Source organism: Mesoplodon densirostris, chromosome 6 (assembly GCF_025265405.1).
Source record: "Mesoplodon densirostris isolate mMesDen1 chromosome 6, mMesDen1 primary haplotype, whole genome shotgun sequence".
Classification (NCBI taxonomy): domain Eukaryota; kingdom Metazoa; phylum Chordata; class Mammalia; order Artiodactyla; family Ziphiidae; genus Mesoplodon; species Mesoplodon densirostris.
Window position 1 is genome coordinate 125,493,517 of NC_082666.1, and position 24,110 is coordinate 125,517,626.

Consider the following 24,110-nt stretch of genomic DNA (forward strand, 5'->3'; position numbering starts at 1 on the left):
CGCCTGACGAACATCCTGCAGTGCCAGTTTCCACCACAGCTGTATTGTTTAACACATCGGCGTTGTGGAGGGCAAGTTTCACACTCCCTCCAAGTAAGACACCTGCACTTCCCTCGCCCGGCTCCCTTACAGCGGGAGAGTGCCAGGCGACATTTTCTCGCGAAGCCACTTCCAGCAGTTACACTTTTGTCCTGTTGTAATTGAGAGTTTGGGGTTTGGGGGAGGTGGTTTGTCTTTTACAAAAAGGCATTTTTATCCGTAAGGTGTTGGTGTCTGTAGTTTTGTCTAGTTTTCTCAGTTGAGTAGAGAGCTACTGTGAATTCTGATAATCTGTAAGAGCACCAATCCAGAATTTAAGTTCACTAGTTTGGCCTTCAATAACCAGTGCTGTATTTGTTGCAAACTTGGAATAGTCCAGGTTTGATCATCACCCCCAGGAATCTTTCTGATATAGAAGGAAAAAATTCTCAGCAAGAAAAAAACATTTTAGTGCTTTTTATTTGTTGAATCGTAAAAATGCCAGCCAGAAGTCTCTGGACCTATATCCATTCAGTGTCTACTTAAATACATTTCACCTCTATTCTATCATGACGCCCCCAACTCTGTTTTCTCCCACGAATGTTCTGCCTCCCCTTGCCCACAGCATGCCTTTCTGTGAGCTAGCAAATTCTACCTGTGCACTAATAACATTTGTTTCTTATCTCTGCACATCTAGGACGACAGTACTAGCCATAGTGACCACCAAGACCCCATCTCATTAGCTGTGGAAATGGCAGCAGTCAACCACACCATCTTGGCTTTGGCCCGACAAGGAGCCAACGAGATCAAGACAGAGGCCCTGGATGACGACTGATGAGGGAGGATTGGACACGAGACGTTAACTTAGTTTAGACGTAGCACCTTAGCAGACTTTCCTCGGTCCTTAACATGTGTTCTTACAGTATAACTTGCAGTTTCTTGTATGTCAGTTAGCCGTTAGGGTCTTGTTCTGTGAAGATGGCATGGTGCCCTCAGCCTTTGCATATACGCTCTCAGTATTAATTCCCAGTAAATAATAACCAACCAACCGACCAACCAACCAACGAAACTTCCTTCTCCCAGACCCCGAGGCTAGAAAATCTTGCTGCTCTGTCTTAGCATTCCAAGAAAGTGCTTCCAGGTATTTAGATAGCCCTCAGTTCTCAAATATTAGGTTGTGTGTAAAACCTTGGGTACCTTTAGATTCCTGTAACACTAGTCTGTACCCCTTTCCCTTCCCCAAGACTGGTAGGATGCAAGCTGAGGTAGTGTGGCCCAGGATGGACAGACGCCATTTGGGGAGTGCCCGCAGAGTAAAAGGGACACTAGAACCCCCACCTCAGTGTGGGAAGAATTGATTTCCAGCTGCAATAAGCCGTGCCTCATAATAGTCACACTGTGGCTAGATCATACTTCTTTGGGTGCTGTGCTAAGAATGTCAGTGGAAACACTCGATGTCAGATTTTGGTTGATGTTAACATGCCTGACACAGACATCCTTTCCTCTCACACGCTGTGTGACTTAAGTAGATAAAATACTGCCTCTGCCTTTGGGACCATGATTAAAACAAACAAACAGAAAAATGACAAAAAACAAAAGTCATTAAAAAAAAAACAAACCCACAAAGCCCAGCTTGAGAGCACTGGGAAAAAACATGAGCTGAATGTCTAATGGATGTTAATTCCAGTTCTCAGAACCACTATACAGTACGTGGCACAGGTACACGCCGGCCTGGAAAGGTGCTGGAGGTCGTCGCGGAAGCTGCTTTGCCTCCTGTCTGTGTCCCCTTTCCCTGCTACCAAAAAAAGGCATTTCGAGGATGGAGCTAAGGTCAAAAGTGAGTGAATGAACTTCCAGTCTTTGTATCCATTAACTGAAGCCCCCTCAACATGAGAGGTTGATTGATAGAGGACTTTATAGCGGGATTATGCTGACTGACTCTCACAAACGCAAATACTTTCCTAACTAGGAGCAGAAAAAAAGCAGGGGACGTTTGCCACTTGTGCGGTGGGTCTGCGAGATACAACAGGATGTGACTGCTTTGGTGTTCTCTTTACTCTGTCCTTGGAGAGGTGTGAAAAGCTATATTGCTACAGGCAATTTATTTAATAATTGGAAGCCATATTGATAATGGATGTGGTAATATTTGTAAAGTTTAATCTACTTTAAGCGGCAGTAACTAATGGAATTTTTTTCCTTGATCACATATGTAGCACTTTTGTTACTTTTTAAAGATATTTATATTTGATAAATCTTTTTTTCATTTTGAGAACTCAAAATACCAAACAGTGAACTTGAGTTATAAAGTCACCCTGTGATCACCTTGTCGTCCAGTAGCAAAATGATGAACTGTTCATGCGTCCAAGAAAATTACATCTGCTGGCCTTGTATGAAAATGATCTCTTGGCATCTGATTAAAGGACACACTGTCACTGTGGGTAAGAGGAAACAGCCTTCAGTGTAGCAGCGTAGGGTGCGTCTGCAAGAGGCACAGCTGCTCTCTATTTCCTGCCTCGTTCCCTCTCTCCTTCCTACAGACAACGAAGCCGCGTTTAAAGGGGAATATGGGCCTGGCTGTTAAGCAGGGCTTCGTCTATTTATCCATTGCCTGAAAGTGATTCTAAAATTGAAGGAGGGTGCCATTTCCTCACCTCTTCACCCTTCCTCCCCCACCAAATGTTTTCAACTTAAAACCATTGAGAGAGAGAATGACTGGCCGCCTTCATTTCTCCTTTCCTCAGCAGTGAGTTTGAACATCCGCCAGCTTCTAGCTGGTCTCACCCCACCTAAGGCACACGCTGATGAGATCGCCTCCACTGTCTGTTCATCCTGCTTATGTCAGTGTGAGGAAGCCTTTGGGAGGCATGAAGGTGCCACCTTCCATGGGTCTGTGACTTTATAGAGCTACAGGCAGGGCCTGGGCCTGCTCTTGTCCTTAGATTTCAGGGGGAAAATGTATATATTTTTTTCCAGCTTCCAAGAATTGAAGTAAAATGGAGTAGCCTTTTCTGTTTAACTATATTACTTGAACCAACGAATTCAAGAGTAGCATTTGTTATTCTCAGGAATGATCGATCCCCCACTCATTTTCTTTCTCAGTGTGTTTGACTTTTTATTTCTGTTAGAAGACTGTGTTATCTTTCTTTCCTTTGATATTATTTAGAAAAAATACAACATATCTTTCCATTTCGGTGGAATTTTGTCTGCTTATTTTCAGCTGAATCAGAAAGAAAAGGAGAGAGAAAAATATACTGTCTGACAAGCCACATCCATGATTTACTGTAAGGAGATTATTATAATTGATAGCTTCTTTAAGATGGCATTGCTAGTATCATTTGTTCTTGCTGGTCCTTTTAAAGAAACAGACTCAAACTATAAAGGCAGCTGCAGTTTCTAAAGAAACAGGGTGATTGCCAGAGAAGAGCTAAAAGGTTTCATTGATTTAAGACCTTTGAGGAAGGAAAGTAAGCTTCAAAGAGTAAAGGAGAGTATCCGTGAAGGCAGTACCGGGTGCTTACCTGGAAATCTGGGAAAAGTGAAAGAATGTGTCTGCCAGTGCGGGGCAGCATTGCCTTGGGTTCAGCGGGAACTGGAGGAAGGAGCCCTGCACGCGGAGTTCTTTGATTCAAGACGACTGCCGGTCTGCTCTAACATCTACTGCCTTACATATAACTTTTGCTTTTTCTCCAGAAGTGAAAATTTAGTTCTTTGGGGCCTCGATTTAAATCTACCATTGGTTTTTTGTTTGTCTTCTCCAGGCTACCTTAGTTCTTACAGTGGCATATGGAGTTGCCACTGTCTAATTTGTAATGTCTTTGGGGAGTAAATTTTTTTCTTAAGCTTTTTCAGGCTTAAGAGGTGGTATTGAAGTAGAAACCCTAAACTGCTCTTACTGAAGGGAACATAGCCAGGCTCCTAAAGCAGCCCACCGCGTGCTGTCCGGTTTTTCTGTCCTCTTTTCTCACTTCCTGCTGTACTTTTTTCAGGCCCCCGAGGACTCTTTCAGGGGCTGCTCCTTCCCAGGTGAGGAAGACTAAACGTGTCAGGTGGGGAAACCTTGCAAGCAGTTCAGGTAACTTGTCTGTTATTCTTTTAAGAGACTTTCATTGAATTATACTATGGTCACATGGGTAAATTTCCTAGCCTTCTTATAACACAGCCTTACAAAGGGACCCTTTAAAGATGAACCATCCTAATGCCATTTCTGCCCACCTCTTGAGAATCGTAACAGCAGATGAAGGCCAGGGAGGGCTACACAGTACACTCTGATCTGCGACCTTCCAGGACCCGTCAGTACCAAATAGATATTGTGGTTTGTTTCAGCAAAGCCTGTAAGGCCAGAGCACCCCTTAAGGCAGTTTTCTTCAAGTCTCAGTCCTTTGGGTGGCCTCCTCCTGCCTGTGGAGTCTGTAGAGTTCCCACATGTTGTCGTTCGGTGGGTGGGCTCTCCCCCACGTCTCGTAGTCCTTCACAGAGAGATCCTCGAACAGGAAGACCCCTTTAAGCTCAGGCGCGGTGACCACCTAAAAGGACGTGAGGGGCTTCCCTGGTGGCACAGTGGTTGAGAGTCCGCCTGCCGATGCAGGGGACATGGGTTCGTGCCCTGGTCCGGGAAGATCCCACATGCCGCGGAGCGGCTGGGCCCGTGAGCCATGGCCGCTGAGCCTGCGCGTCCGGAGCCTGTGCTCCGCAACGGGAGAGACCACAAGAGTGAGAGGCCCGCGTACCGTAAAAAAAAAAAAAAAAAAAAAAGGACGTGAGGGAGGGAGCAGCCCCTCAGTATGGGAGGATGCAAACCCAGTCCCCCCGTCCTGTAGGTTTATCATGGCAGCAGTTGCTGATGAACAGCACCTTTACCTCAAAAGGGACAACTCGTGAAGAGCTAGTGATACAGTTGCTTTCGTTCTCCCTGTTTGGCCTCTGTCTTTACACACTGCCCTCTTGGATTTCAACCATCAGGCACCAAGTGTAAGTAAACAGACTTTCATCTCGTCAGGAATCTACAGTCGCAGCCTCTCTGTCTGTGAACAACCCCTCTTCTCTTTTCCTCTGGGCTCCAAACCAAGGTCTCATCTTGAGTTGACTCCTTGCTGGAATTTTTTTATCCTCTGCAGCAGGCAGAGTAGGTGGGTGTGGTCCATCTCTTCACACAAACACCCCTTCCTGTCTCGCAGCCCAGCTTTTTGACCAGCTTCATATTCCGCTGACCAGCTACTCTCTCTGCCCACAACAGTGGAAATAATCCCTTTTTCATAAATGGTACCCCACCCCCGTCCTAAAAATGTGAACGTCAAGTCCTTCTCTCTCTTTGGTCTTAAGAAGAGTTTGGGTAGAAGCAGTCTTCCCATTTAACTCGTGGCTCTGCCTTTTAAAATTGCTGTTTGTCTCTTTTTGTTGTTGTTCAGAGAACCACCAGAGTATTTTTTTCCCCAATGGGTCTCAACAGATTCTTAGGCAATAATTTTTCTTCTTATTGATGACCTTGTGCGCAGTAGCACTCTGCATTCAATAGTCCTGACCCTCTACTCGTGCGTTGGTTTTCTGTGTTAATCACTGTGTGTGATTTAAATCTTATGTCAGAGTGGTGATAGAGTTTGTCATTTTGTTGTTGTGATTATTAGTAATGTTTTACTACTGTATTCATTGGGGCTGCGTTGAGACCAGCCAAATCCATTTATAGCTTTACTGAGCCGCGTTTGTTTGTCAAGATTTCCCAAGTGAACGTTGGGCACATTGACCAGCTCCCGCTGGTGGTATCTCTGCTGGGCACAGGGGTGGGGTGGGGGGGGGTGCAGGGGGGCAGGGCTAGGAGCTGCGTAAGACATTCCTTTTTATGTGCTCTCTAAATAACAAGGATGTTTACTCAGGATTTGGGGATCAGTTGTTAGCCATATTGAATTTGGCAAACTGAGCTGCATGCCCTGGAAACCCCCTTCTGTTTCTTAATCTCCATATTGTCTGGTTGCCGTTACCTGGTAATACCTAAATTACCCAGTTTAAAGGTATCGCACCATAATGAGAATGGGAGATTTTCCCTGGGAGGCAACCGTGAATGCCCAGGTTATCCTGGAAGGATTGCCCTAACGGTGGTGTGCTGTCAAAGCAGAGGCCCTTTCTTTTTCTGTTCTGCAGTTGCCTTCACGATAGGGTCTTCTTTTCAAAAGATGATAATCACTTAAGAGGAAGGATTTCCTTACTGCTCTCAAGAGAACTGCCGCACTGAGGTGGTGGGAAAGGCTTTTTAAACACATCAAGCCCATAAGTCCACTTCCAGTCACAGAAACCCCTCTCACAAACAGGTTATACAAAAGGCTGTTCTTAATTCTCACAGGCTAAAAGTGATAAGCTACTACTCTTACCTTAGAGGGTCGATGGTTGACTCACTAATCGCTGGAAGCTTACATAGTGAGAAGTTTCCATACCAGCTTCATTATTCTTCCTTAGTGGGGATGAGCAACAGCAGCAAAAGGAAAGCTAACGATCTTGAGAAATCTAGTTTCCTGTAACAATGGTTTTCTTTTCTAATCAAGAGGGGAATAAATATGGGAGGGAGGAGAGGGAAGATCTGGCTGCACGCGGGGATCTTGCATCCCCTTCTTATTGTCACCCAAAGACCTCGAGGACGTGGTAGGCGCCTTGGGATTCCAGGTGCGCCTATCCTGGGCTTCATTTTTATCATTCCTCCTGTGACACCTGGGGCCAGGCAGTGAGCAGAACTAAATCTGGTTCATTCCATTCAAGCGAAATCTAACGAACTAGCATTTTTACACCCTGCAGTTCCCCACACACGTCTCACACCCGTTCTCTCATTAGCCACAGCTCCCGCAGAACAAACGGAAGGATGCCTCTGCGGGGGGCCCTTTGCGCTTCCCTCCTGACATCCCTTTTCCTGGGCAGTTACGGGAGCCATCTTGCCCCCGTCCGGACGGCCGCGCTGTGCCCTCCGGTGGGTGCGGGGGCAGCGCGGGCGAGTGCACACGGCTCCACGGGCGCTTCACACCACCTCGGGACGCCGGCCCCCGTGACTCCGTTTTCATTGTCTTTCTCCCTTAAATAAAAATGGCTCTATACAGCCATAATTAACTCTCAGATTCACGTTGGTGTGCTGTGAGCAAATGAAGGTTTGCTCGAATCCTTTCAAATTGTAACCATGGCGATTGAGGGGGGTGGCACAGAATGAATATATAAAAATATAACGACAATTGTTCTGAATGACTGCGTGTCCTCCTGACATGTAATTAGCTGTTTTAACAGCAAGATGTAGATTGGCATGGTCATAATTAAAAGGATTTCCGTCCTTTATGTGATTGAAAATGGCAGATCTCCCATTCCCTGTTCCCTTTTAGCACGAATGCTCCCAAGAACATTTGGAACAGCAACTCAGTAGACTAAAATAATGACATAGTGTTCGCGTCCTCTCCTAAGTGGAAGAGAAGGATTTGGAGTTATTTCAGCTTCAGAATGGAAGCCTTTGATTATTCTCCCCATTTGACTAAGTCATATGAAACCTGTCACTCACATCCAGTTTCAACCTGCTCCATCTGTGGCAGAAACTACGGTCAGAATCCCAAACGGAGTCAACCACGGATGAGGCCTCCAGAGTACTATGTCCCACGTGCCAACCAGCCAGGGTCGCGTGTTGGCCTTACCTGATGTTTCCTGCTTCACGAGCTCCCTAGAATTCTACGTTTTCCCTTGGTCACTTGATATTTCCGTTGCCGTCACCATCAGGAAGTGTTTTTCAAACAGGAGCTTACACTTGAGTTAGATAGGCTTTTCCTGAGCTAGAGCAGAAGACGACACAAACACAGATGAATAAACTAAAACGTATGGTCTGTAGAGAACTATGCAGTGTAAGTGGAATACTGTTGTTTGCAATGTCCTAACATTACTGGTGGAGAAGGACACGTGTGAGTTTCACCCAGGTTTGCTCACATCTGTGGTAGTTACCAGCTTCCTCATGTCAGCAGCCTTCGGTTACCCTGAGTTTTCCCCATTGTTCTGCTGTGTCAGTGGGATTGCCCCCCCTTGGCCCTTCCACATCCATGTTCTCTCCCTCCCACTTTCGTTTTCTTTTCCATCCACCTTGTCCCACGGAGCACCGTGTTGTCTTGACACCATACACGGCCTGCCCACAAAGCCCGTGTTCTCACCCTGAGGCCTCAGGCTGGACGGGAGCTGCTGCGTCACTATCTAGCCTTTCTGTAGAATATGCCTTGTTTGGTTTTTCCCGTCGCTTCAGTTCTGTGATCAAGAGTGAGTCTACACAAATACCAGCACCCAACGTAGTGCCAAGTGGCCCTTCACAAGCCGCTTCAGTCCCTGAGGTTCCTGGCTGTGCTGGTGAGCCTGGCCCCTGAGCCCTTTCTTCAGGCCTGGACACTCCAGGGTCAGGTAGCAGCCACTAAAGAACAATACAGCTCTTGTTTCTGTTCATACTTCCCTGCTTACCCTTTTACACATCTTCTCCCCTCTCCACATATCAGAGGGAATCCTAACGTGAACATTAAACTTCAGTTTCATAAAAATGCTGGGGTAGGCTGCTGCTTTCTAACTGTTCTCTCCCTTTAGCCCCAAATACACACACACACACACACACACACACACACACACACACACACACACACACACACACACACACACACACACACACACACACACACACACACACACACGGAATTTGGATATAAAGGTTCTGCCTTGGGATTCTTTTTTTTCCCCCTTAAAATACTTGCAATCAAATGTATAGTAGTTGTGCTAGAACAGGAAAAATAATGCCACAAAGGGTTTTTACTCAGTGCTGCTTTTCCTACGAGATCTAAAAGTGACTTAACCCCGACTCCTGCACGCCACCTGCTTTCAAGATAGATGCGCAGTCATTGAGACTTCTTTATGGGATCCTATTGGTCTTCTGACAGCTGGAATGGTTGTGGATTTATGACCCCGAAGACTAGAGTATCCCATCCCTTTTCTTATTTTCCCAACTGCTGAAAGATAACTATCTCCATTAGAATTGAGAATCTGTCTTAAGATTAGCGATTCTGAAAACTGACTAGATGAGTATAATTCTGTGATTTGTGAGACATGCATTCAAACAGGCAGCAGAACATTCTGATTATCTGCTTACATTCAAAGAAAATAGAATTATCACTGCAGTTAAAACCTTCAAACACAATCTACTCTTTTAGGGATCAAAGTATTAGATGTGCTGCTTAAAGGATGGTGCTACGTAAAAAGAACTGGAGTTGGCAAGACATTTCCGTCCCCAGATGTTTCCACAGGCCACTTTGGTGACTCAGAAAACCCTTCACCGCATATTCCTTTACCACCCGCAGCCCCGCTAAAAAGAAAAGAAAGCCAGCTTACCCAAATCAGTGAAAATACAGGTAGTGCTTACTCCTGAAATATGTATTTTTTTGGAAGAAAACACCAGAAGTAACCAGAGTAAAGATGCCGTCATTCTAAATCATCATAAACACTCAGACCTCCCAAGCATTCGAAGCTCGAAGTAGCCGCTGACACTTGCTAGCGTGTCCTGTGTGCCCAGCACTGTGCTGAGTATTTTCGCTGTCTCACTGATTCTTGAAGATTCACAGACCATACTGAGCAGTACCCGCTAAATGAAGTCAAGTAAAATCTCCAGTCACTTCTCTCATCTTGGTAGAACGTTAACAGGATGTCTGCCTGGCCCTGCTGAGTGAAATCTCTGTACTTAACCTGTTCCTTTTTCTCTTGGGCATTTCCAGCTGATCCCCCTGGAATCAGCTGGAATGATCCCCCCCGCCATCATTTCTGTGCCGACACTGAACCAGTGTCACTGTGATGACCTAGACACCACAGCATCCTTCCTCCTTGGCCTTTCTCCTCTGTTACTCATGGTGACAGAAACGCAGTGAACACAGTGAGGCTTGGCAGCTGTGATGCAAAATCTCTTGTTTCAAGTCCCCTGTCCCCATCTCCGCCTCTAGGAGGTGAATGGGAAGGTCTTGCCTTTTGCTGGGATGGAAGATCTTGGCTGTCACAGTCTGAGTTCTGAGGGGAACTCGAATATCCTAGCACTGCTTGGGGGTAGTTGCACTAAGTGGAAGCGGAGAATATTAAAAGCTCACTCTTCCTGTTCTCTCTCTATTCAGCTCCTGGAGCATTTTTTCAGTGCCTGTGTTTGGAAGTGTCGCTAAGCCATTCCAACTCAGTCCACTGTCCCTTCCGTCACAGTCATGAGAGACGGTGGGGCTGGGCCAGTGCTTTGGAGATTGGAGGCTCTGGAATGCCAGTGTTGGATCAGTGTCTGCCCCGCCGTGGGCTCTCTGGCTCAGTGTAAGAACTTTCTGGTAACCACAGTCCAGCTCAGGGGCGAGCTGCCTCAGGGTTGGTGTGGAGGCTCAGTGACTGCTGTCAGGGACATGGGCTCTAAGCTGACCTGAGGACTCAGCTAACTAAAATCCGTGCGCCTCCCTCCCCTGTTCTCCAGCTCTTTACCTCTCAATAGGTGGTTCTGCAGGGGCCGGCTCTGTCGCTTCTCTCTCTTCCGACCGCTTAGTTGTGTCCTAAGCATCCTTGAAGCCCAAGAACGGGAACCGCCCCAGGAGCAAGGCCTCGCTGGGAGTGGCCCTGGGAGAGGGTCCCCAGGTTGACCACTGGGGATTGGTGGCCATTGTAATAGGCACCTTGTTTCATTAGCCGGCTCGTGGGGGGTTTTGGTGATCCACTCCGCTCACCCCACCAAATAAACCCACCCTTAAAGGGAAGGGAAGAAGGCACGTGTGCTTTGCACTGAGGTGCTGATCCCCAGTTGGCATCTCTGGTGGCAGCTGGGGGCACTGAAACTTCAGAAGGGAGTGTGGGCTCTTCCCGAGGGAGGTGCACGTGACTCACCAGCCAGTGTGCACGCAGAGCTGGTCCCAGGACACCTGTTCTCTTCGTAACTTCCCACTCCCTCCAGGTCAGGTCTAATCTCAGTCCGGTTTCTGGCTTCCTTTGAGCACGGAAACCCCTCCTCCTTTTGCTTTACTGGAACTGAGAGCCCAGCATCAAGTTGCGACGCTTATTCTTCCACTTCATCATTCACTGAAGCTATTAAACTGGAAAGAGAACGGCATTAGTGCTGTATTAATGTAAACAGCAGCCACTCTAGTGATATTACCCCGAACTCTTGTTTTTATGCCAGGTTCACAGGGGGCAGGGCAGTACGTGCGTTAGGATTGGACCGAAGGAAGGCGAGGGAGCTGGGCTGCGGGCTCCTGTCAGGAGCCTCATCGCTAGTGCTCATCTGCCTTGGAAACCACACTCAGTATTGTTAGTCAGTGAGCCCCTGCATCACGCATCTCTGAAAATGGGCACCACGAACGGAAACCAAAGGTACTGGGGGCGGGGCCGGAGCCCTCGGCCGGCACTGGCGGCTCTGGCAGGGCTGCTCTGCCGGCGCTCGGTTCCCAGAACCCTCCTCTCACAGGGGCCTCTCCTCTTCCCAGTCGTTTCTCTCGCACTGATAGTAGGAAGCGAGTCCGTGCAGCCCGGGCCTCACCCCCAGCCCAGCAGCGGCTGCGAGCCTAGAGCCGGCCACCAGGCACCCCGCGCGTGCTCTCCGCCCCACGTGTCCCTCCTGCTCTGCCCAAGCTAGAAGGACAGAGGCCTCTGCCGGTTCACCCAGGCCGCAAGGGGGGCGGGCCACTGTCCCCGCCAGAAGATGCCGAGAGCATCACAGCCGCCTCCCCTGGAGGAGCCCACAGCCTTCTCTGACCCCCCGTGGGCTCCCTCCCTCCCAAGGCCGTGGTCACGCTGGGTATGCAGTACCTTCCGAGGATGAATTTCTCTTTCTGTTTTTTAAGTGCCTACACAAGTTACAGACCTCTGGGGCCCGCCAGAGAGTCAGCCTGGGCCCTGCCCTCCCTCCCCCCGCCTGCCCACGGCCCTTGGGGTGGGCGGCCCCGGTGGGTGCCCCTCACCAGGGTCCCCGGGTTCCGCAGGCAGAACAACTGCAGGGGCGGGCCCGCGGGCTGTCGCTCTCCCCTGTGCCGCTGCTTCACGGGCGTTTCTGCGGACGGGGTCCTGGTCCTGGTCCCAGAGGCTGTGTAGCAGCCTGCTTAGCGAAGTCTGCAGCTGCCGCGCAAGCAATGGGGATGAGCGAGACAGCCTCAGAGCAGAAGCCCGGGTGTCTGACGGCCGCCAGAAGGTGCGTCCAGACCCGAGAGGCAGAGAGTCCGTCAGAGCTGTAAACAGGATGATGCATTTGCCGTCATGTCAGCGGTCACTGTGACCTGGCTGCCTGTCCTTGTCCTCCTCTCCCTGGATTTGAGGGATCAGGGTGTCTGCCCACAAGGGCCCAGAAAGGCCGTCATCGGTAGGAGATCAGAAGTGCATCTTTGAAGACGAGTGTGAGATTATTTGTTGGCTTCTTTTTTAAAGTACTTTGTCTGACCTAAACTCGGGGCCTTGATCACGTGGTGGGCGGATGAGGAGGGCTCTTCTGTGGCCGCACTGTTGACATCGTGGCACCCAGCAGCGCTCGGATGACTGGCTGGTGCGTTAGAAGGGTTTTGCAGAATGGAACAATCCACACCCAGGCACTTTATTTTCATCATGAATCCAGCATTTTTGTTCTGACAGCGGAGTAACCCATACACTGGGCGTTCCCATTTAACACGTACGGCGTTTGCCAGAGGGACTGAGCTGGGTGGCGAAGGGGGGCGGTGGATGGAAGCGACGTGGAGGTGGCCTGTGAGGCTGCCGTGGAGCCACGGCCCCCGTGAGCCGAGCCCCGAGCAGACCCTCGGCGCTCCAGGTGCCGGGCCACAGGTTCCTCGGCGCTTGTCGGCTCCCCGGGTTGTAGTTGAAGAGTGTGAGCAAGGTTGGCAGGAGGCTGAACTGGGGGAGGGGAGGGGAGGGGAGGGGAGGGGAGAGGAGGGGGTTGTTTCTCTCCGCTCACCTGGACCGCGGGCGCGGGGTGCTGGGGCTGGTTCCCGCCGCGGAACCCCATGCGGCTCCGTCTCCCTGGGCGTCCGTCGTAGGGTGGGAACTCGCTGGCGCAGCGAGTTTAAACTGGAAAGCGAGTTGACGGCGGTCATTTGATCAGATGCCAGGGATGCCTCTGGACTGCGGGAAAGTCTTTACCATCCACCAAATACTGGAGTACCTGCGACGGGCTGAGTGGGGCCCCTGCGGGCGGGCGGGGGGTGGGGAGGGGGGTCGGGGCAGAGCGTCCCCCCTGCCTTCGCCGTCGTGTCTTAGTCTTTGTGTTTCCCTTTGGTGTCTCCGGGTCTCTGTCCCCATCTTGTGCACCATGTGTCCCTGAGGGGAGTCACACCTGTGTCTGAGTCTGCTGTAAGGTGTTCAGTCTACCTCAAGGGGTCATCATGGTCAACTGTGTCCCATAGCAATCCTTCCGACGTCGCCACACACACTGGAATGTATATCTGCCCCGGCCCCAGCCCGCCTTCCTGTCAGTAACCTCCTGACCCCATCTTTTCCTCTGTCACCACAAACTCCTAGTGCAAATTGGATGCTGCTTTAAATGTGAAAACACTTGTTCAAAAGCTATAAAACCTGAATGAAAGCTAAAGCTGAATTTATAAGCCTTGTTGCATATGAGCCAAAAGTGCAAAAAGCTCTATATAATGAACTAACCTGCCACTCATATAAATATAAATATATATAAATATATTAAAATCAGACTGTTCTACAAAATCGTGTATTTGTATTTTTGTGTACGTACAATTTTCTGCTAAGCAGAAGGAGGATGTAGTATAGGATGCTGTGAGAAGAGATTTGGTTTAATCCTGTTTCTTTGTTACTTATTTTTGTTAACATCAGATGCCTGTCTTTGTCTTACGTGTAATGACACTGTTTGGAAAGCTGCAGTATCTCTCTTCCTTAGGGGCAGAGTCCATGAGAGAATGAAATGTGGGGTAGAGAGAGGTGTCCTGGCCACCGAACACGGGGCAGTGGCCCAGGCTGCCCGGGAGCCACTCGAGGCCCTAGGGCGGGACTAAGGGCGCAGGGAAGCAAAAATCCCATTTCTAGACATCGGCTTCCAAACAGGCTGCCAGAGCCAACAGACGCCCCACCAGCCGCTGGGAGGGGACGCGGGACCTCTCCGAAGTGCGGGACAGGGCCTCTCACCTCTGGGCCAGAAGGCTGCCCCGAAAGCAGCAGGGGGCCACGCCTGGCAGTGCTGCCCTGCTCACCGGCCCTGGGCTCCCCGCCCCTCTTCCAAGTAGTCGCTGCCTTTTTCAGATCAGGTTACAAAACGCCTCCCCTCTGCCGAGCTGCTGGCGCTTCATCCCCCAGGCCTCCAGCCCCAGTTACCTGGAGGGTCTCAGAACCCACCTTCCCGGTGCTAACACCCAAGAGGGGGTAGCGTGGCTGCCAGCCATGGCCAGAAACCGCCCATCGGACAGGCCGGGCCGGAGGACAAGCTCCGCGTGCCCAGGACAGCCGGCCCTCCCACCACACAGGCGTCCGGAGGCCCTGGCCTGGGCCTGGCCCTGCTGCCCGCCCACCTCTCAGCCCCAAGACAGTCCCTCGTGACGTGAACCTGCTCTAGGGAGAGCGATACTGCATCTTCACCTGTGGGACTCATATTATAACAATGTGTAATGACTGTAGCAAACAGCCCTTGTTTCTAGATGTAAATGGTCAAAGAAACAAGCGCTCTATTGTATTGATTAAAATAGTTCCAATGAGTCCTGTATCATTGTATCTCCTATTCTGGATTAGTGCCTTTTGGACAGTAGACTGTTCTGTAATTAAAATGTAGTATACTGCTTTTTTGTACAGTTTTGTTTTAATAAAACTTTTTTTTAATTTGTGTTTATTTTAGTATTGTACCTATTAGAGAATAAAATGTATAACTGAACGAAGACTGGTCGGGGTTTCTTTGCGTGAGAACAGTCATTTGGGGAGTGCCCTGCCACTTCTGCTCTGAACAGCTATCCCTTCATGCTTTGACAACGGACTGGTGCCCCAGAGACCCGAGGACACTTGAAAGGGGTTAAGGGGACAATCGAGCACTTCCTGGTTGAGGGAACGTCAGCCGTGAATCCGGCCCCTTCTCCTCCAGCCTGTGCTCCTTTCCTGTCTGCCCCGAATCCCCCAGGAGAAGCCATCTCTTCGCGTAGCTTCCCTGCCCGTGGTCCCCTCACTACAGGCACCATCCTCCCACATCCTAAAACCACTGGGATGCTGGAAGCTTCTCTTCCACGAGGACCACAGCCTTGGACTTGGCTGAGCCGTGAACTCCCACCTCAGGTCATGCCCCGAGCACCTCATTTTCCTAGAAGGGCCATCTTTCCTGGGGCTTCACCTTTAGCAGTAAAAACACAACATGAAAGAAAGCTGAAGCTTTGTAATCTGTGTTTTCTCTAAGGCGTCCAATGGTTGGGAGCAAATTCTTGAGCAGGACTGAAGGATTAGGTGCCCAAGCTCCCCTCTCACCCGACAGGCTCGGATAGGTTTAACGACCCCTTCTCAGAGAGACGCAGTCTGTTTTCTCATTATGCATAACTAGAAAAGACTCTGCAAAACTTTAAGCTGCCCTCAAACCCTGTCTAAGCTGCCAATGTAGATGGGCGGGTTTTGGGGGGATGGGGATGCCGAGGACCATCCCCCGCCCCGTGCCCCTCTAGTGCGGCCAGAACTGCTCCTTCTGGTTCTGTCCTTCAGGGCCCACCTGCCCCCAGAGCACCCCACCCCCTGCCTCGTCTGCGAGTCCTCCAAACACACTTGCCTGGAGGTCACCTCCTCAACCCCTGAAGCTCTGGGGCCCTCCTGTGGGCGCCATGCTCGAGGTTCTGCAACCCTGGGGCTTGTCCAGCGACACCAGGCCCGGTGCAGGACGGCGCATGCATGTTCCAAGGGACCCAGGAGCGAGAGAGTGAACGAACTACGTGACATACCCACTAGAGCCCATTTTGGGGTCTGAGCAACCGTGAAAACCCCACAGCCTCGTGCGAAGGAGATCTCATTGAGTTGCAAGACAGTAAGTAGCGGCTCGAAAAATACGATTTACCCTAGGAGCTAAATCAATCTGAGACTCTTGCCTCAGAGCAGGACAGCTCCTGGCTGCCAAATTTCTGTCATTATTCGGCAGTGCTTATCTCTGAGAACAAGTCTCGGGCACTTAGGAATACAAACAAGTCCCGCCAGGACGTGCTCTGACTGGTGGCCACCTCTAATCAGCCCTCCCCGTGGCTGCAGCCCTGCATTTGCAAGTACCTTTTATATAGCAGGCGCAGGCGGAGTGATTCACCGACGCAGGGTCACCAGCGCACTGGGCCGACTGCGTCCTCGCGGGTGTGGGCTGGGCTCCTGGACCACGAGCAGGACGCTGCAGGCCATCTCGGGAGGGCTGCTTCTCTCCCCGGCGCTGGTTCGAGCCCACGCTGGGCTACAGCTGGGTGCCACGTCCTCAGGATGTTGGCCTCAGGGGCAAGCAGGGCCCAACAAATGCCATCGGGCTTCACAGCCTGCGGGGACTGGACCGCCGGTGTGCACAGCCATAATCCTCCTCCCCCAAACATCTCGTTGCAGAACCTTCGAGGGTCCACTCACCTGCGCAGCAGTGGAAAGAAGTCCTCCGCTCCCCAGCTGCGGCGTCTGACGGGGCCCAACGCGCAGGTCGAGGTGGACAGTGAAGCTGAGACATCCCTGTTCCAGAGAAGCGGTCTCCCGGGTAGGTAGCCCAGAAGCTCCGATTACCTTGAATGTAAGGCCATCAAAAAGTTTGTTGGTCCTTGGCTCCTGAAAAAGGTCTCAACCCACTGGCCACGGAACCAAATCACAAAGAGCACTGGGCGGTGGAGGTGTGCTCAGGGGACCTGCTGCTGCCCTGAACCTCTCTCTTCTAGGCTCAATCCTGAAAAGCCCCACCCTGATCGCTCAGAACCAGGTCACAGCTGCCTGTGGGACAGTCTGGAATGAGCCCAAACACCCCTGCCTCAGGGTGGGGGAGAGGAAGGCAACCAGACGACCCAGACGTAGGCAGGAGATCAAATGGTTTTATTTAGAGGCTGTTGGTCATGTGACGGAAAGGCATACATGGTACAGAATTACAGAGGTTTAGTTCATTATACAGTACAAATCATTAAGTCTTTACAATTCATTACAGAGTCTTTGGATTTTTCTTAACTCCCATTTCACGTGTAGCAAATCAATACAGTCTCCCAAACAAAATCACTGCTTTATGTGAACCCGTCATATTTACAGAACTCCATGCACAGAGATGCTCCAAGGCTCTCCCAACACGATTAGTCAGCAGCACGCAGAAGGCATGACGGATTCCTCCGAGAGAAGGGTGCACATGGGGACAATGGGGACAGTGCAGTCAAGGGTCTCAGGCCGCACAACCCATCCCAGAGAGATGTCTGTCCATCTGAGGAGCGACAGGCAGACAGACGGGGCGGTGATCCTGGGAGCTGGTGGCGTGAGAGCAGGCAGGCCTCGGGCAAGTGTGGCTCATCGTAGCCGAGAAAATATGTACCCGTGGCCTCCTGGTCAGTTTCACAGACGGGGAACTTTAATCCAAGAGGAGGAAGTAACGGGGGCGGGGGGAGGGGGCATGAGGGTCTGAACACCTCCTAGGCCTTTCCGGCTCTGCAAGGGGCCCGCTCACAGCTCACCGAGCACAGGGGCCTGACCCGCTGGCCGGCCACCCCAGCCCCCCGCCACGTTTTCTCGCCCTCCTGCTCCCTCCGGCCAGGCCGGGCAAGGGGGACAGTCCCACGCACCGCCCCCCGCAGCCCTCTGGGGTCCGGGCCGGGTGATCGTGTGTGTACAGGGCAGGAGGCAGAGGCCAGGAGGGCTCCCGCCCGGCCTTGACCTGTCCTCGTGCGGCTGGGAGCCACAGACGGACGGTCCCTCCCCAGAGCCACGCAGCTGCCGCTCCTGCTGTCTTATGAAATCCCGGAGCCTGACCTGCTAGGAACCGCATCAGGGATCCTAATGCTGACATTTATTTAAAATTAGGTCTGTGTGTTAGTAAGGCGAGGACAGAAGACGCAGGGAAGGGAGAGTCCCTCCCTCCCCCCTCCGCCCAATAACTCGGTGCAGGGACTGCCCGGCTCCTGGCTTTAGGGACCGCAGCTCTTCATTCACAAGCTAACGGGAGTCTGCACCAAGAAGCAGGGCGGGCTTCCTTTGCCACCTGGGAGCAGGACGGTCCCCCTGCCGCCCCGCCCCGCCCTGAGCCGCCCAGGAAGCTAGCGGCAGGCAGCAAGAGAGAGGCTGAGAGCGTCCCGGGAGCCCCTGCTCCACCCACCAACACAGCGGCCCAAAGGGATGTGCGGGTCATGGAGCCAGAGGGCGGGGGTCGGGACTGCGGGGCCCCGTACCCCTGCGAGGCCCCGGCACGGCCCCCACGCCCTACTCTGCTCTTCCAGGGGCCGCCTCACTGCCCTCGAGGGTCCCGGGCCAACCAGGGCCCAGAGCTGGGTCAGGAGAGCCAGGCCAGCAGCTGCCTGCTGCCAGCAGGGCTGACAGATGAGGATGCCGGGGCGGCCTGCGTCTGGCTCTCTGGCCACGGGAACAGCTCACCAGGAACGCCGATGGGACGACGTGGCCTCTCTAACGCCACCAGCACAGGCCCAAACCTGATTCATTCTGAGAAAACCCCAGGCAAGCTGGGAGCTACAGACTCGAGAGCAGCGACAGTGCTTTCCTCCCAGGAGAAAACACCACCTCTGCACACAACGGGCTCTGGCCACCGCCCCCAGTCCTGGCAGCACAAGGTCAAGGGCTCTAAGGAAACGCTGCTTCCCGGGGGGCAGAGATGCTGGGCAGGGCTGGTGAGACACTCTCAGGCAGGCGGAACTGGGGACGTTTGAAAAGCAGGCCCCGGGAGGAGGCGGAGGGGAGGCCGGGAGAAGGGGGAGGAGCCCCCGCAAGCTCCGGCCAAAAACCTGCTCAGGGCAGTGACTGGGCTGTCATCTGTTCTACTTCAACTCAACCGACAACAAAAAGAGCCCGACCCTTCACATCCCCCGACCGACCGTCCCAAGCCCGTTCTGCGAGGTTGCGACGCCCGTCACAGGGCAGATGGGCCCCAGCAAGTACTTGGCTCCGTAAATGAGGGTCACAAACACCCCAACCACCTTCCATTTTTATGGCGTCTTCTCTCCAGTGCGCCGGGTGCGGACTTTCTGCCCCCGCAGGCAGGTCACCTGAGGCTCTGGGAGCGGGAGCGGGTGATGCTCGCATCCACGGAGGAGAACCTCGCCCTGAAAACAGGCCTGAAGCAGAGCTTCCGCGCTGGCAAGGAGCTTATGCAGAAGAGCTGGCACAGAGTTGGGAGCGCTTGATTCGGGGACACGCACGGCAGGTGTTCCTCGGAATGCCAGCTGAGAGCAGGAAGGTGTACAAGTGGTGGCCCGCCACAGGCCTGGGGCACCAGGTCACTGGGCCACCACCCTGGTAATACCAAAGGCACTGGTGGTGAAAGGGCTCTGGACCAGGGCTGTCCTGGTGGGGCCAGACGATGCCCGGGGATGATTCACGCCGTCCCCAGCGCCACCCGGGCCAGCCTGGCCTGTGGCTCTGCGAGGCTCCCAGGGATAAACCCCGCCGGCAGCGGGGTGGGCAGCTCTCCCTCCGCCTGCCGGGCTGCAGCCCCAGGCTGGGTGGGCGTCAGGGCACAGAACCGCCACGGAGCTAAGCTGGTCTAAAGGCCCTCCCAGAACCACAACCACACCAAGGCCACGATGCCTCTGACCGACTTTGTCACTGGCCACAGAAGCACAACAAAATTCTCCAGGTTTTCACTGTGAGCTTAGAGTAAGGCCACTTGTGTATCTGCGATAAAGGACACAAGCAGGGGCAGCGTCCTCCGGGGGCCCCCGCCAGAGGCAGGAGGCCGGCAGCTCCCGAGCGGCCACAGAGGCTGGCAGCGCAAGGCAGGCCCTGGGCACTCACAGGGGAGGATGATTGTGGATCGCGAACAATTTCGGATTTTGAAAAAATAAATATAATAAATATATGCCAAGAACTCTGTTAAGGGAATAAATGGCCAAGAGAAAAAACTTCCTGGGTATAAAGACCCTAAAACACCCACCAAGAAACCTCTAAGAAACCCCGTGGAAAGGAAGAGGGGAAGGCGGGGGGGGGGGGCAGGCCCAGGGCCCCAGGCACCTGAGGTGGGGAGAGGCGCTGGGGGCTACGGGGGTGCGGGCCGCCGCCTCCGCGGGAGGGAAAGGCACGAGTAGCGGTTACGCTTTAAATTAAGAGGTTAACGGGGTCACCAGCACAGAAAAAAGAGCAACAGCGGCCGCAGTCGGGGCGGCCACAGGCCGAGGAAGACGTCGGAACCCCGCTCTCCACAATCCGGGACCACGCTGGGCTCCTAGAACCTTCCACCCGCGGCCTGGCTGCAACGCCGCCTCACTCTCTGGGGAGAGGGAGAAACAGGGAGAGGTCACCAGCCCCCCGACGTGCAGAAAGCATTCCCGGCCCGTCCCCACAGAGAGGGCTAGAGGGCCCGCCCGGGGCTGTCCCCGCAAAGGCTCGGAGGGGCCCGCGCCCTCTGTCCGCCGCCCAGGAAGGACGGGAGGCGGCCACCCGCCGCTCAGCTGGCCCAGGACTTGCGGTTCTCCGGGTTCCCGGGGGCGCGCTCGGCCTTGGCCAGCGCCGCCGTCAGCGAGGCCAGGTTGGTGGCGGAGCCAGAGAGCGCGCCGCTCCTGCGGGGCTCGGGGGCGCCTTGCGGCCGGAGCCCCGCGCTGCGCCGCCGCCCGGCGCACGCCGCCCTGCGCACGCGGCCCGGCCTCACCAGCAGCCCGTAGCCGGGGCTGCACCTGAAGTACTGCTTCCCGCCGACGCAGCCGTCGTTTTTACCTGCGGGAAGGAAGAAAGGAAGGAAGACGTGGAGGCGGCTCCCGGCCCGGGGGACCCCCGTGAGCCCAGGCCCGCGCAGCCGGTCCCCGTTGAAGGAGCGGGGCCGGGGCAGTGCCTCCCGAGCAGCAGAGGTGCTCACTGCGGACAGATCCCGGTGGCCTCCGGCACGGCCAGGGCCTGTCACTTCTGACGCCCACGTGCCACCAAGGCAGAGCCAGCCCGCTCGCCCCACCCTCGGCACCAATCGCTGTCAGTCTGGACAGTCAAGATGCAAACCCAGGATGGATGTCGTGAGTGGAACGATTATTTTCCCTAAATCTATTAGATGGAAACTGGCAAATTACCAAACTGTAGCTAGTGAGATGTCACGCCTGGTGTGTCAAGATGGGGAGAAGATGTCTCCTTGGTGAAAGCAAACAAAAAACGCTTTAAGGGGAAGGACAGCACTGGTGGGGGCGGGGAGCTGATCCCTAAGTGTCCACAGCCCATGGTGATGGGCTGCCGGGGAACGTGATCTCTGCAGCAAAGCACTCGTGAACTGTCCACTCACTGCCTGCACCCCGCAGCCTGCCTCCTCTCTTCCTCCCTCTCAAACAGGCCCACCCTCCACCAGCTCCTCTCAAGGTCAGCAGGAGTCACAGGTGACCCCTCAGTCTCCCTTCCTGCCTCCCCCTCGAAGGCGGGGGCCTGTGTGTGGCCCTGCCCTGTCCCTTGGGGGCCCGCCCGCCCGCCCAGCCTGCCCTCCGAGACCCCTGCTGCCTCTTAGCTGCGTGTGCAGCCCGAGGTGGCCCTCTGACTGCTCTTCTCTACTGGGCATCCGCCCCGCGCGCCCAGCGCCCCTCCCGCCAGAGCTCTGGTCCCTCGGGAGCACGCGCTCTCCCTGCTCTCCGCAAAGCACTCGCTACTATATCACATTTTGTTTGTTTACCTGGCAATTCTCTTCCCTCTAAAACGTGAGTCCAGGGAAACCAGAACTTCGTTTTGCTCACCAAGGTGTCCTCGAAATCCAGGACAGGGACTGGAACGTGGTAGGTGCTTAGTATTTATTCGCTGGACGAATTCGTCTATTTGCGAATCCCCCTTTAATTCCTGAGCTCCATTACAGATAGAAATGTCTTTCCCGATTCCCCTTTGCATCTCAGCAGAAATGGAATTTAAAAAGTATTCCAGCCTGTGCTGCACTAGTCTTCCACCTCTTCCATTTTATGACATTCTTGGCCAAAATTGTTTTTTTAAAGACAAGTGATCTCACAGCTGAGCCTAGGGGCTGAGAGACAGTCACTGGGGCCTGGGGTTCACGGAACCCACTCCCGCAACCCTCACTCTGCTGGACCAAAGGACAGCACCTCACTGGCGACACCCAGCAGGCCACATAAGCTGTGCTAAAACCCATCTCCACAGCCTCCAAGCCTCAGCTCAGGGAGCGGCCGCCCCACCCTGGGACACGCTGGTGGGAGGGAGAAAGGCAATCAGGCCGGCCGAGCTCAGCGTGCTAGACACAGAGTGAACTCCCCACCATATCTCCTCAAGAGAAATGAGTGTGTCCACGCAAAATCTTAACACACGAGTGTTGCCCGCAGCCTTACTCACAACGGCCAAAAAGTGGAAGCAACCCAAACGTCCATCAACTGACAAGTGGATGAACAACGAACGCGTGAGGCATCCCTACAGTATCGGCCACAAACAGGCATGAAGTGCTGACACAGACCACAACTGGCTAAGCCCGGGAACCTCGGGAAGTGAAATAAGCCAGTCCCAAGAGGCCGGGTATTTTTTTTTTTTTTTCTTTTTGCGTTATGCGGGCCTCTCACTGTTGTGGCCTCTCCCGTTGCGGAGCACAGGCTCCGGACGCGCAGGCCCAGCGGCCATGGCTCACGGGCCCAGCCGCTCCGCGGCATGTGGGATCCTCCCAGACCGGGGCACGAACCCGTATCCCCTGCATCGGCAGGCGGACTCTTAACCACTGCGCCACCAGGGAGGCCCGAGGCCGGGTATTTATGGCTCCATTTATGTGAAAGTCCAGATTAGGACTTAGATTAGTGTCTTGCTAACTAACATGTGGCTTCTTTTTGGGGTGAGAAACCCATTCTAAAATTAGGGTGTACAACTCTGGAAATATACTAAGAGCCACTGAATTGTACACTTTAAACAGGTGGATTTTTTGGTATGTAAATTGCATCACAATAAAGGTGTTTAGGGCTTCCCTGGTGGCGCGCAGTGTTTGAGAGTCTGCCTGCCAATGCAGGGGACACGGGTTCGAGCCCTGGTCTGGGAAGATCTCACATGCCGCGGAGCAACAAAGCCCGTGAGCCACAACTATTCAGCCTGCGCGTCTGGAGCCTGTGCTCCGCAACAGGAGAGGCCGTGACAGTGAGAGGCCCGCGCACCGCGATGAAGAGTGGCCTCCTCTCTCCACAACTGGAGAAAGCCCTCGCACAGGAACGAAGACCCAACACAGCCAGAAATAAATAAATAAATTTATAAAAAAAAAAAAAAAAAAAAGAATCTGCAGGCCATTTGGTACAACATGGATGAACCTAGAGGGAATTATGCTAAGTGAAGTAAGTCAGACAGAGAAAGACAAATACTGTACGTTATCACTTACATGTGGAATCTAAAAAACAAAGCAAATGAATGAATATAACAAAACAGAAGCAGACTCACAAATACAGAGAACAAACTAATGGTTACCAGTCGGAGAGAGGGAAAGCGGGAGGAGCAAGACAGAGGTGGGGGCTAAGGGGTGCAGACCAGTATGCACAAAGTAAATAGGCTACAAGGGCATAGTGTACGCCACAGGGAATATAGCCAATGGTTTATAATAACTTTAAATGGAGTGCGGTCTATATAAATTTTGAATCACTATGCCGTACACTGGAAGCTAATATTGTAAATCAACTATACCTCAATTAAAAAAAAAAAAAATTGGGGACTTCCCTGGTGGTGCAGTGGTTAAGAATCCACCTGCCAAGGCAGGGGACACGGGTTCCAGTCCTAGTCCAGGAAGATCCCACATGCCACGGAGCAACTAAGCCCGTGCGCCACAACTACTGAGCCTGAGCTCTAGAGACCGCAAGCCACAACTACTGAGCCCCACGCACTGTAACTACTGAAGCCCATGTGCCTAGAGCCCATGCTGTGCAACAAGAGAAGCCACCTCAATGAGAAGCCCGCTCGCCTCAACTAGAGAAAGCCTGCACGCAGCAACAAAGACCGGACACGTTCAAAAGTAAATAAATTAAAATAAATAAATAAATAAATAAATGAACGAACGA

General features: G+C 52.9%; 2 protein-coding genes across 10 annotated transcripts in view; one reads left to right on the forward strand and one right to left on the reverse strand.

Annotated features, from left to right (window-relative positions):
* Positions 1-5,780, forward strand: part of HMBOX1 (homeobox containing 1) — a 177,199-nt gene extending 171,419 nt beyond the window's left edge. For 6 of the 9 annotated variants that reach the window (XM_060102624.1, XM_060102627.1, XM_060102625.1 and 3 more), the window contains one exon: positions 716-5,780. In XM_060102624.1, the coding sequence (XP_059958607.1) occupies positions 716-853 (138 nt within the window). In that variant the 3' untranslated portion in view covers positions 854-5,780. The remainder of the gene's footprint in view (positions 1-715) is intronic. The other 3 variants (XM_060102631.1, XM_060102632.1, XM_060102633.1) reach the window with 1 other exon arrangement.
* An 11,222-nt stretch (positions 5,781-17,002) lies between these two features.
* Positions 17,003-24,110, reverse strand: part of KIF13B (kinesin family member 13B) — a 188,882-nt gene continuing 181,774 nt past the window's right edge. Inside the window, exon 40 of the mRNA XM_060102634.1 lies at positions 17,003-20,835. Coding sequence (XP_059958617.1) covers positions 20,570-20,835 — 266 coding nt within the window. The 3' untranslated portion in view covers positions 17,003-20,569. The remainder of the gene's footprint in view (positions 20,836-24,110) is intronic.